Source organism: Canis lupus, chromosome 28 (genome assembly GCF_003254725.2).
Source record: "Canis lupus dingo isolate Sandy chromosome 28, ASM325472v2, whole genome shotgun sequence".
Lineage (NCBI taxonomy): Eukaryota > Metazoa > Chordata > Mammalia > Carnivora > Canidae > Canis > Canis lupus.
In genome coordinates this window covers 37,039,251-37,052,635 of record NC_064270.1, presented here as the reverse complement: position 1 = coordinate 37,052,635, position 13,385 = coordinate 37,039,251, and the positions used below count along the sequence as shown (strand labels likewise).

Below are 13,385 nucleotides of genomic sequence, written 5' to 3'. Positions count from 1 at the left end.
TCAATGATGACCAAAACACGGAACTTTTAAAGAATGATGGGATGGGTTCAAACGCTGTTTCATTTTAAATTTTTTTTTTTAAGAAAAGTCAAAAGCAAAGCAAAAAAAAAAAAAATCGACGATGACCAAAACAGAGAACTTTTAAAGAATGACGTGATGGGTTCAAATGCAATGTTTCATTTTTAATTTTTTTTTTTTAAAGAAAAGTCAAAAGCAAAGGAAAAAAAAATTGACGATGAACAAAACACGGAACTTTTAAAGAATGACAGGATGGGTTCAAATGCAACGTTTCATTTTTAAATTTTTTCTAAGAAAAGGCAAAAGCAAAGCAAAAAAAAAAAAAAAAAATCGATGATGACCAAAACACGGAACTTTTCAAGAATGACGGGATAGGTTCAAATGCAACGTTTCATTTTAAAATTTTTTTTAAGTAAAGCCAAAAGCAAAGCAAAAAAAAATCGACGATGACCAAAACACGGAACTTTTGAAGAATGACAGGATGGGTTCAAATGCAACGTTTCATTTTTAATTTTCTTTTTAAGTCTTAAGTAAAGCAAAAAAAAAAAAAAAAAAAAAAAAAGATGATGACCAAAACATGAAACTTTTAAAACATGACAGGATGGGTGACCGCACAGTGACAAGCCATGTTGTCAGAGCCTGGGACCACAGGAGAAATCGGTCGGCATGATCTTGTCTTTTTTTACGATTCTGCTATTTCGTTCAGCATGGATTTGTGCACGTTAATTTTGATAGATCTGCTTGTTGCATTAAGATAGCATTAACCCTGACGAACTGAGGTCTTTGTGCGCCCGGGGCCGCTGCCTCACCTGCGCGACCCTATTTCTGGCCCTGCTCCGCCGGAGTCACCCTCACGGCTGGGACCTGAGCCGGCAGCGAAGCCAGCTGGCTCTGACTCACGGCTCTCCGCCTGGCAAGGTCAGCCACCCCCTCCGGCGCGGAGAAACACAGTGAAGGGGAAATGGGACAAGACAGGAGGAGGAAAAATCACGTTGCTGCAAACTTGGGTGGTTATTATGAATACGGAGAACTAACTTCTCTTGTGCAGCTGACAGATTGCAAAACCATACTGCTTAGAGCTGTCTTTCGATATGACCTAATTTCTCCAAAATAAAAAGAAAGAAAGGTGGTGGGGGACACATTTGGAAACAATTAAAAGGAAGCAGGCTAAAGGCCGAGGAGGCTGGCGTTAAAAAAATAAGCCAAGTACAGTCAACGTGCAGTGTCACCTCCCATGCCCGCCCGTGACGCTTCCTCTTGAAAAGCCCTCCCTCTGCCATGGTGCCACCTGCACGCAAAACTGGACAGCACGTGCTGTTCACAAAGCCGCTGTCTGAGCCTCATGTGGAGCTGGAGGGTCCCCGAGACAGGCCCGCTCCCCGAGCCGCCCCCCAGGGTGGTGGAGGCCGGCTGGCTGGCCCTGGGGACCTGCGTGCCACGGCCGGGGAGTTGCAGGCTGGGCTGGGCCTGGTCAGCTCGCAGCTCCTCTTTCCAGCTCACACTTGGCACGTGGCTGTGCATGAAATGAGGAACCTGCATGAGGCAAAACTCAGGCTGTGGTCAGGGATAAGCTCTGAGCAGCTCTCTCTCTCTCTCTCTATCTCTCTCTGCCTCTGTCTCGCTCTCCCTCTGACATATTCAAGAGTCACAGGACGTTGCATGTAAAATGAGCAACACAAGAAGAGGGGTCACGGATGCACGTTGGTATTTCTTGTCGAGGGCCAGGACAATCAGTCTGCAGCATGGGGACTGTCCCGACCGGGTAAAGCCACCCCAGTTAGCGGCTGCTGTCGCAAAGTTCACCCAGAAGGAAGCAATTCACCCAGAAAGTAGTAGCAGGATGAAGACAAGGAGAAGCTGGGGTGCACATCCAACCATAGGGATCTCGGAGGCAGAGCTAGCGACCCCTCCAGGCAGCCCCCATGGTTGCTTAATTCACGTTCTGAGGATGGCTCGGAAGGGGGACCCTTCCCATGCCAGGGAGGTGCCCAAGCCCTTGGAAGCCTACTAGAGGGGGGCCGGGGACACCACGGCTTTGAACGTAGAACTGTCACCCTGCCACCTGCTGGGGCTCTGGTCTTCCACCTTAGCGAGACAGCCGTGTTTCCATCCCACTAGCCCTCAGGACATGGCCCTCACAGTGTCTGCGCTGGAAGGAGCCTTTGGGACCATCACACTCAAGCGTCTCATCTGATGATGGAACAATGAGGGGGGGAAGGGGCTCTGCCGCAGAAGCCAGGTCTCCAGAAACCCGCTTCCGGGACAGCGTCACGACCAGTGCAAGAGTTCCCAGTCTCTGGGACGATCTCCCCTGACATCTGTCCCAGTTTTTCCAGCACACCACGAGACAGAGGACCCTCCCCACTCACGTTGAACTCCTCCCGAAAGCGCTTGCAGTCATCCGCCGACCGGACGCGGATCTCTTCCTCCAGGTGCGCCACGGGGATGGGAAAGTACTTCTTGGGCCCGGAGGGGGACCTGCTGAGAAGCATCACTCTTTGCTGCTCTGTGGGATCAAAAGAGACAGGGGTGGGAGGCCACTCAGCCGTACTCCCGGACGATGGACAGCGCTCCTGGAGGAAGGACACGGCTGGAGGGGGGCACATTCCTCTCGGGTCATGCAGCCGGGGCCAAGCGGGCGCCCTGAGCACCGGAGCACAGAGGTCTGTCCCCCATAATACAGCCTCGCCCTTTACAGGCAGGGGCGTCCCTCTGGCCGGTGTGACCTGCTTCCACCAACCGCAGATGTCCCATCTCAGCGCCCCCACCCCAGCCCCTGCTCTTCCCGTAAAGGATTTAGGCAGCTTCACACTGAAGTTCAATTTTCCAAATTTGAAACAGGGGGCGTGATTCTATGGTAATAAATACAGAAGAATGGTCTCGGTTCAAGCTGGGAACGGACCGGGAATCGGCTAGGACGTGAGCCTCCCTCAGCCTCGTCATCCTCATGACACACAGGCCCGGTCGCTCAAACCCCATAAGCTCCAGCAGAAATAAGACAAACACCATCCTTGTTCTGCGAGGAGCGGGCAGGGAGGCGTGGGGAGGGGCTGGCTGCAGGGAGGTTCCCGGCACAAATTCCTTCCAGAAACTGAGCCAGAGACAAAAGGAGAAATCCTTGGCATGTGCTTGTCTTCCTGGGAAAAGCGCTGATATTCTCGACGGGGTCAGCACAACAACTCTGCTGTCACGCTTGCCAAGGGCCTGTCCCCACCTGCAGCGCTGTTCTGAAGCCCAGCCAGGAACGCCTCCCAGGGCTCATTCCTCCCCGAGAAGATGTGTCAGAAGGGGCCTGGCGGGGCCTCTGGGTCTGGCCGGCCACACCTGCCTCCCTCCGGTGACACCCGGACACCACGCTGGCACCTAACAAGGTGCCGGGACCACCAGCAGCACCCCCCACCCCCCACCCCCACGTCCCGGTCCTCGCTGCTGCTAGTTTTGCAATCTGTGTGAAGTCTGAAAGCATGTTTGTTCCCTCAAACCGTGGAACAACTAGGTAGCCAGCGACCAGAGGAAGTCAGCGTCACTGGTGTGAACCAATACTTCTGAAAGCCTCTGCCTCGCACAACCCCACAACCCGCTCAGCCATCTGGACGTGCTGAGGGTGAGGGAGGAACAATGCGCCGCGAACGTAGCTTGAACACTTTCCCGACCGGACTCGGGGAGCCGGAAAGAAGGGTCGGGAATGCCCTCGGCCGGCTGCGACCAGCCCCGCCACACACGCTGGCGGCCTAGCTCCCCCTTGGCATCAGGGTCCGCCAACAGTGGGAATTTCAGGGGAGCCCTGGGAGCACTTGCGAGTAGGACCCAGGCTGTGTCATCTCAGAACGGCTCCGAAGGGCTCCCCGAAACCTGTTACATGCCACAACCCCATAGAAAAGACAGGATGTGAACAGCGTTTCCAACAAAGCCACAAACTGAAGGCCTCAGTGTCTGTTTCACATCAGAGAGAAATGGAGAAAAATCCCGAAACTGTAAAACTCTAGTCCTGAATGCTCAGCATCATCCCCAGCAAAGCGAGACCAAAGTCGCAAAGGAGAAGGACTTTAACATAATTTAAAATAAGAGGCAGACAAGAGCCCCCGACATGGTCAGAAAGGGCCAATCTCCCCCCTCCAGCCCCTCCAGCCCCCAGCAGCCCCCCAGCACCCCCAGGCTGTGCCCCAGCCCCCAGCAGCCCCTCAGCACCCCAGCACCCCCCCAGCCTCCAGCAGGCCCTCAGCACCCCCAGTCTGCCCCCAGCCCCCAGCAGCCCCCCAGCATCCCCAGACTGTCCCCCCAGCCCCCCAACAGCCCCCCAGCACCTCCCCAGCCCCCAGCAGGCCCTCAGCACCCTGAGGCTGCCCCCAGCCCCCAGCAGCCCCCAGTCCCCCCAGCACCCCCAGGCTGTTCCCTAGCCCCCCAACAGCCCCCCAGCACCCCCAGCACACCCTCAGCACCCCCCCCCCAGCCCCCAGCACCCCCAGGCTGTCCCCCAGCCTCTAGCAGTCCCCCAGCACCCCCAGACTGTCCCCCAGCTCCCAGCAGCACCCCAGCACCCCAGGCTGTCTCCCAGCCCCCAGCAGGCCCTTAGCATCCCCAGACTGTCCCCCAGCCCCCAGCAGCCCCCCAGTATCCCCAGGCTGTCCCCCAGCCCCCAGCAGGCCCTCAGCATCCCCAGGCTGCCCCCCAGCCCCCAGCAGCCCCCCAGCACCCATAGGCAGTCCCTTAGCCCCCAGAAGCCCCCCAGCACCTCCAGGCTGCCCCCCAGCCCCCAGCAGCCCCCCAGCACCTCCAGGCTGTCCCCCAGCCCCCAGCAGCCCCCAGCACCCGCCCCTTCCCGGGTACCTTGCTCTTCCAGGATTCCGTTGGGCATCTTCTTGTCATTGGCGCTGACCACGGCTTTCCTCTGCTTCCTGAACCTTGGGGGGACAGACCGGTTAGCGGGGGGCGCAGGGACACCCCCGGGAGCGCGGCCCCGGCGCGGCGATACCCACCAGGTGAGCCTGGAGAAGCTCTTCCTGCTGCTCATGGCTGGGCCCTCCTCGCGGGTGCCCGGCACCTCCGGTCCCCAGCCCCGCCGCCCTCCGCCCGGGCCCACACCCGCAGCGCAGCCTCAAGGAGCTCATTTCCTCTTCGAGGCTGGTCGGGGCACGTCCGCCTGCGCCCCGGGGACACTCCTACCTGAAGAAGTAGGCGGCGAGAAGCAGAAGGAGGACGCAGAGCAGCAGAGGCAACAGCAGCCAGGCCAGCTGGGGCTGGGGCGCGCCGGGGTCCGGAGGGCCTGCGGGCAGAAGGGGTCCCCAGTGCCACGAGGGACCCGAGGCAAGGACTCAGAGGACGGGGAAAGGTTTGGGCAGGGAAAGATCCCCGGTGCCAGACTCACTCTACAGTTTGCCAATGAGTTGCCCCTCCATCCCATCAGGACGTCCTCCCTTAGAGCAGAACCGCCTTCCTCGGCGCCTCACTTTACAGTCTGCAAACCAGCCCCCCGTCCAGGTCCACCGTGCTCACCCCGTAAGAGATGAGTAGCGTTGACACAGGGCAGGGAGCCTGAGCTGAGGAGGGACAGTGGAGGCACAACGGGAGCCCCTGACCCTCACGTCACCTGTCGCCCCGGGGTCCTGGGGCGCCTGCCTCTCCCCATCCTGGGGAGGTGGACGAGGGTAGAGGGTTAGCTATTCTGTGTGAGGACAGCGTGGAGAGCATCCGGGGCCTCGGGTAGGACTCAGGGCACGGGGGTGCAGTCTGGCCGTTGGGCCGGGTGGAGGTCCTTGGCCGTGCCATGATCAGGTCTTCTGGGACCTTCGAGCCCCCAATCCTACTGATCCAGGTTGACCTTCCTCATTCAGAAGGTCCCACATCCTTGGACCAAGAGCAGCTGCTGCCCTGTGGCTGCCCAAGACCTGGCCCGTAAGCCCAGATGCCGAGGGGCTCTGGTGGCCTGGCCGCGCCCTCCCCCCCAGATGTTCTAACTTAGTCCCTGCCTCCCCAGCCTGCCATGCTGCCCTCTCCTCACCAAAATGTCCTTGTCCCCAGGGAGCATGGCAAATGCCACATCCTCCAGGAAGCCCACTTGGCTCCCCTCCTGTGGATCCCAGAGGGTCCGTATGTGCCCCGAAGCACAGACTCCACTCTCCTGGAGTGAACAGGCTCTGGGGGTGACCGTCTTCAGTCTGATTCAGTGGAAGCCCCTCAAAGGCAACAACAGGACTTCCATAGCTTTGAGTTCACAGGAGCACCAAGCAGGGACTTGAGCCCAGCGGGGACACAGCAGTCCTGCAGCTTCCCGCCCCCGGCACTGCCCCCCGCCCTGAGTATTCTAAAGATCTTTATCTGCATCTCATGTTCCAGGTTGTAAGCACCCTCCCCCTCCAGGGCCTCATGCCGACTCCGGCACCCTGTACGTGGGTGTATGCACGTAGTTCTAATAAATGACAACATTTTACTGACTCGAGTGACCCCTTGATGTAGAAGGGCACGGAGCGATGTCTGGTCTGTGATGAGAAGGTGGCCGTGGCCACCATCAGCCTGGACAACCAACAAGACACCCTCATTCCAGGCTAGGCCAATGCCTCTCCCACCTGGCTAGTGACCTCCCAAGCTGAGCCATACGACAAAGCCAGGGTGACAGCAGGCTCCGGGCCGGTGCCCCAGGCTGCAGAGCTGCCCTGGGGAGCTGACCTGGCCTGAGGCTTTCACACTTGCCCATCCAGGGGGTACCCTCCCTGCACTACCAGGGTCTTGGAGCAAACTCAAGCCCAGGCTTATGGGGGAGATGCCTGACACCCAAGGGGCAGAGCTGGGCCCAGCCTCAGAGAGGGTCGGGTGCCCCACACCCAGACTGGGCTCCATCGCCACCCTGCCAGATGCAACTACAGAGCACAGGCGTGTGCCCTTGTGTCCCTACTTCTGCATTTGCACAGAGGTCGGGCTGCCCCAACTCAGCAACTATCTTGGCAGTGACTTGACTGCCTAGCTGTGGGTCCCTTGTGGGTCCAAGGGCTGGGTGGACCTGGCGGACGGAGGGCCATGGGCCTGACCTGGAGCTTTGTAGGGCACCCGGACCCCAGACAGCCCATCCCTGGGGGGTGTTGTCAGGAGGCTCCAGGGCCCAGCCTCCCGGCAGTAAGGACTACAGTTACAGAAGTGGGTGTCTCCTTGAGGACCGAGGCAGAATGACCGATGGCCTCAGAGTGTATGTGTGGGGGGAAGGGGCTATACTCAGGGGCAGAAAGCGCAGATCACAAGGACAATGCCAGCCACTGCCTCTGTCTGGAGGGCAGAGATGGGCTAGGAGCACTCAGGAGTCCACAGGCCTGGCGGGGGCTAGAGAGCTGGGGCATCCGTGTCCGGCCTGCAGGTGGGGGTGGTCCCAGTGGGGTCCAGAGGAAGGTGAGCCCCCTCCCCACTGTCCAGTCCTTCCAGCGTGCCAAAAGAAGAAATTCATATTTTCACCCCCAAATCATCTGATTTTTAAATACAGATAAGTAATTCAACCTAAGTGCAAATTTAAAAAACACAATGAGGGATCCCCGGGTGGCTCAGCAGTTTAGCACCTGCATTCGGCTCAGGGTGAGATCCTGGAGTCCCGGGATCGAGTCCCACGTCGGGCTCCCCGCATGGAGCCTGCTTCTCCCTCTGCCTGTGTGTCTCTGTCTTGCTCTCTCTCTATGTCTCTCATGAATTAATAAATAAAATCTTTAAAAAAATAAAATAAAAAACAAAATGATCCAGGAAAGGCCTCTGCAGGCTGTGTCCCCAGAGGGGGCCAAGCGAAACGTGGAAAAAAAACAAAAAACGGGTGACATAGGCCATCAGGGCAGCTCTGTGGCTCGTCTTTCTCGTTCGGCCTGTGTCTTGGAAAGCTCCCGCGCGGGCACACACGGGCCTCTCCGTTTCATTGAACTGCTGCTTGCACTTCCACTTTGTGAATAACCCAAAATTTCCATGGACATTTGGGTTGTTTCCAACTTTTGGGCTGTTACCTACAATTTTACACCTGGTATCTTTTATCTCTGTGTACCTTGAAAGTGCGTCCGTAGGGCACTCCGAGAACGGGACCCTGTGCATCGGTGTGCACACACCGTAAATGGTAACAGAGACGGCCACGTGGCCACCGGCAAACTTTGCAGCTTCCAGGCTCACCCAGACTGGGGTTTGGGGCCAATGTCTCCTGCCTATTAGCCACCCTTTTAATTTTCGTCAATCGGATAAGGAAAATAAAACCACTTTAATTTGCACTTCCCGGGCAGCCCCTGTGGCGCAGCGGTTTGGTGCCACCTGCAGCCCCAGGTGTGATCCTGGAGACCCGGGATCGGGTCCCACGTAGGGCTCCCTGCATGGATCCTGCTTCTCCCTCTGCCTGTGTCTCTGCCTCTCTCTCTCTCTCTCTCTCTCTCTGTGTCTATGAATAAATAAATAAAATCTTTAAAAAAATAATTTGCACTTCCCTAATTTCTATAGAGTTAAGCATCATCCGATGATTAATAAAACATCATCAATTCGGTATTTGCACTGGGCTTGGTCATATCCTCCACGTTTTCCTGCATTACCTTTTTGCTTATTTGTTTTTAGGAATCCTTCCTGTAATACGGACCGTCACATCTGGCTGTGCTGTTTGGGAATATTCACCCTCAGCTCCTGCGTAAAGAAATGTCCCTTGCTGAGAACAAACAAAACGGTAATTTTTGGCTATTCGGTGCACCGTGCCAACGTGCCGTGGTCATCCGGAATGATCCGTCTTTCAGGGAGCAGAGTCCCAGAATCCCCCCTGGCATTCTAGGTCCATGGAGCCTGTCCACGTGGTATCACCGAGATCCTGAAGTGGAGCCAGTGTCGACTTCCCTCCTGGTGTGTGACCAGCGACCGATGCCAAGACCGCGAAGGCCGCAGCAGAAGCTGCAAGGAGCTGTGAGCGTCACATCCGTTCCGGTGGGCACGAGGTCACACGACAGTCCCTCCGCATGAGGGAACACCTGACACCCACAGCCACCTTGTGAGCCAATCATCCTATGTTCAAGTGAACCGACGAGGCCCCGGAGGGCGCTGAGTCACCCTGCCGGTGCCCTGGGTGCCATCTGCAGGAGAGCTCACTGCAGCTCCACCGTCGCTTCTCCGGCACATGCGTTGTTGTGGTTACTACGCGCTTCTGCGGCTGCCGGGCCTCGGACAGCCAGCCCCTCCCCGCCGGGCACGGGACACACGGTCCTCGGGGCAGGTCCGGAGGGTCCCAGGCTGTGCAGTCCCGCCAGTGGCCTCGCATCCCGACGCCTGCTGGAAATGAGGCAACACAACAAACGGCAGTTTCCGGGTGCCGGGGGCTTCTGTCTCCTTTTTTTTTGAGGTTTTGGACTCCTCTGGCTTTCAGCACGAGGACAGTGCTTCTCCTTGCTGGCAGCTGGCATCCACGGATGCCACTTAAGAGGAGTTTGTACGACCTTTGTCTGGGGTTCGGAGATCACGTAAAGCTCTTGAGCTGGATGGGGGCTGAACCCCTGACCCCAGCCGGAACAGTGCCACCTCCAATCACCTTGCCCAAGCTGCTTCTTCCAGAGGGAAATTGATAGTTTTTGCTCTCCCAAGGCCTTGTGATGAGCAAGTGCGATGCTTAATTTGTGTGTGTATGTGTGTGGGCCATGAGCTGCCAGATGTTTGGTCAGACATCGTTCTGGGTGTTTCCAGGGGGTGCTTTCTGGGTGAGATTGAGCATTCAAACTGGGGGTCTTGGAAAAGAAGATTACACTCGTCTCCCTCCCCTCACTGTGGGTGAGCCTCGTCCAATCAGTTGAAGGCCTGCACAGAACAAAAGCGCTGAGCCTTGAGCCTTCTGTGAGTAACAGGGAAGTCTTCCCGCCTGATTGCCTTCCAACTGGGACATCACTCTTTCGGGTTCTGTAGCCGCCTGCCAGCCTTCAAACTCAAACTGGGACACTGGCTCTGCATATTTTGGACCTGACAACCTCCACAATCGTGTGACCCAATTCCTTGTCATAAATATAAATATAGATACGAGTATAGATGTAAATGAAAATATAAATACATAACGGATCCCGTTTCTTTGGAGAACACGAACCAATTCGCCAAGGGATACCCTATCAGAGAAGTCCCTGAGTTTTATGCCTGGGAGTCTCGGAGGGACGGAGAGGGAAGGGGATGGGGCAGGCATGTGGGCACTGGCACGAGGCCCCGATGCACGCTCGGCAGGGGGTGGGGTGGACCAGGCCTGCTGGTTATAGGCTCTTGCTGCCCTGGCCATGGACAGAGCTGGCTGCCACAGGCGGGCCTCCAGGCTGCCAGGGAGGTGTGGGGTTGCCCTGGGGGTCCCCAGGTTTAGCCCAGGGGACCCTGAAGTCTCCAGTCGGGCTTCTGTCTGTGTTGGGCTCACATCCAAGAAGGAGACATCAAGGGACCCTGAAGAGCCAACTTTCTGGGCAGTCAGAGACGGGCTGGGGGCCGGGCCTCCTCTGATGCCTTCTCCTGCCAACTACAGCAGCGGCCCACGTGGACGAGCTCCCGCACCCAGCTCTGCTGCCTCTTTCATCCTCACAGCACTGCCGAGCAGTGGGCACTATCATTACCTCCGGTCTCACACATGGGGATACTGAGGCACAAAGAGATTTTTTTTTTAGGAACATGCTCCAGGTCACTCAGCGGCCAGTAAGCGCAGCACTGGGACTGCACACGCACGGGCTGCGTGACGCCAGAGCATCCGCTCCCGCTGCTCCTTCTCCCCCTCCCTCCTCCTCTTCCTTTCAGTTTGCACGGCCTTTATTGCATTTCATTGATGTAAAATTTACATACTACAAACTCCCCCTTTTGAAGCATATGATTCAACGATTTTTAGCTAATTTGCACAGTTGTGCCACCGCCGCCACAGCGTCTCAGGACATTCCCATCCACCTGGCGCCCATCTGCGGTCACTCTGCGTTGGCCACCCCCGTCCCCCCGCCTCCCCGCCCGCCCAAGCGCTCGTGTCCTTCCTCTTCCATCACCTGTTCTATTCCGGGCATTTCCCCTCAACGGAGCCACACACCACGTGTCTCGTGTCTGGCTTCTTCCACTTAGCGTGTTTCTGGGGTTCACCCACGTTGTCACAGGTGCCCGTTCACTCTTCCTTATCCTTAACTTTCAAAATATGGAAAAGGGGACGGCTGGGGGGCTCAGTGGTTGAGCACCTGCCTTCAGCTCAGGTCGGGATCCTGGGGTCCTGGGATCGAGTCCCACCCCACATCAGGCTCTCTGCATGGAGCCTGCTTCTCCCTCTGCCTGTGTCTCTGCCCCTCTCTCTGTGTCTGTCATGAGTAAATAAATAAAATCTTTAAAAACTATATGGAAAAGGCAGGATAAGAGAGCAACGAGCCCCCCATACCTGCCACCCATCCTTCTGATCAGGACAAGGAGCCGTGTTGGGTCTATGGCCCGCCCACCGCCAGGTCCCCACTCGCTCATTCTCAAGTCATCTCTAGGCCTCGTGTGGTCTCACTCATAAGGACTTCAAAATGCACCTCTAAAAAGTAAGGACTCTTCTTTTAAAAGTATAAATCTGACCACGACCCTAATATCTAAGAATATTAATACTCATTTCTTGATCGCACCAACTGTGTATCAATATCCCCTATGGACTCAGCAGTGCTCCTCCAGGGTGGTCTGAATTGGCCTCCCACGGGGGGCCTGCGGGGTGGGGGGTCCATGAACCCCTGCTCTCCTGCCTCCCACCGAAGCGGACACCGGCTCTCAGCGCAGGGCTGCCCTTGCTGCCTTCCGAACCCTAAGCTTTGTCCTGGTCAAACTGCCAACAGCTGGCTTGTGGGGCAGGTGTCACCTGCGAGCTGCTGTGCTCAGCCGCTAGGGGAGTCAGCCTCACTGTGCCCCCCCACCCCCCCACCCCGTGCCCCCCCCACCCCCCCACCCCCACCCCCCGCCAGCCTCGTCATCCCAGCCCAGACAGCCTTCTGGGAGGGGCAGGTGGCCGGGTCCTCACCTGAGGTCGTAGAGGTCCAGTTGCTGTAGGCTGGGGTGGTCTCGTTGCCCTTGAGCGCCCTGGCGAGCGGCAAGCTAACACCCGCCAGCAGGAGCGGACAGATGGGCTCCATGGCGAACCTGCAAGAAGCGGGGACAGGCTCAGAGGACTCCCCACCGCGCACCCTCCACGGAGAAGGGCAACAGGCGGGGAACCGGGCGGGCAGGTGCCGGTGGGCCTCCTTCCGAGTGTTGCCTTGTGGATCTGGGCTAGGGAGCCGGGCCTGTGGGCCACCGAGCCGGGTTAGCAACCCCGTCAACTATTCCCAGGTTGTAAAAGCTCGTGCCGCCGGGGTGTACTTCCTTTCTTGTTTGCTTGCCTCGTTTTGCAGGGAGAGGGGAGGTGGGCAGGGATGTGCAGGTGTCCGGGGAGGGTGAAGTCTGAAAATACCAGGAGATGGAAGATTCTGGGAGGCAGCTCCGCAGAGCCTCAGCGAGGCCCTTCACACGGCTTCTAGATCGCCACACGGTAATGATTTGGTCCACATTTCGGGTACATTCTACAGGGTCTGGAGTGCCATGCCACACGGTGTACACACAGGTGCAGCATTTCTATTCTGCATGGTGACACCCAGAGAAGCGCAGCCCCCTTGGGAAGAAGCACAGGCCCATGTGGTCACAGGGTGGGGGCCAGGGAGCGGGAGCCCGGCCCATCTGCGTGGGGCCCACCTCCCCTGTCCCCCTGGCCACGACCACAGCTCACACCACGGCCCTTACCCTGAGTGCAGGTCTTCACTGCCTCCCACCCGAGCTACAGGAGCAGGTCCCTGTGTGTCCAGCCCCGGACCCTCTGCCTTTCCCACACTCTGGAGCCTGATGGACCTTTCAAAGGCCAGCCCGGTCCTCCCAGGCCTGAGACGTTAACAGTGAGAACGGGCAAGGGCAGGCCGGGCCAGGACCGAGTGTTCCTCGGAGCCACCCACTCTGCCTGTTGTTCTCTCGAACTTCCTGCATGGCTCCAGGGTGGGGGTGGGGGGGTCACCTTGCCTCCTGTCTGAGCTCTCAGGTGAGGCAGAGGGAAGCCCCCACCTCCCCCAGGAGGGGCCACCATCAGCACGTTTCTAACAGAGCCACGTGGACACTGTTAGAGCAAGACGGAGGAAGTCTTTATTGGGTGGGTGGGTGAGTGGGTGGGTGAATGCACCGAGCAAACCCAGATTGCAGTGCTGTTCAACATAGGAAAAGGCTCTTTCACCCAGACCTGCAAGGGCCACCTCAGATCCCCACTCGGTGCACCCTTTTGCCAAAATAACCTTAGACCCTCAGAAAACGTGGCATTGATCTCTGGGTGGTGTAGAAGAGGACTGGCCACAGGAGAAGGTGGGTGGCTGCAGAGCCGAGGGAGATGTGGTGGTGAGGATGCGCGC

The 13,385-nt window shown here is 57.6% G+C and overlaps 1 protein-coding gene across 8 annotated transcripts in view; it reads right to left on the bottom strand.

The window, feature by feature from the left end:
* PTPRE (protein tyrosine phosphatase receptor type E) overlaps positions 1 to 13,385 on the bottom strand; it is a 158,541-nt gene that overhangs the window by 35,326 nt on the left and 109,830 nt on the right. For 7 of the 8 annotated variants that reach the window (XM_049103610.1, XM_025467638.3, XM_025467637.3 and 4 more), the window contains 4 exons: positions 11,981 to 12,099; positions 5,182 to 5,281; positions 4,846 to 4,919; positions 2,388 to 2,524 (listed from right to left, as the gene is read on the bottom strand). In XM_049103610.1, the coding sequence (XP_048959567.1) occupies positions 2,388 to 2,524; positions 4,846 to 4,919; positions 5,182 to 5,281; positions 11,981 to 12,092 (423 nt within the window). In that variant the 5' untranslated portion in view covers positions 12,093 to 12,099. Of the gene's footprint in view, positions 1 to 2,387; positions 2,525 to 4,845; positions 4,920 to 4,994; positions 5,152 to 5,181; positions 5,282 to 11,980; positions 12,100 to 13,385 lie in introns of those variants that run through there. The other variant, XM_025467642.3, reaches the window with a different exon arrangement.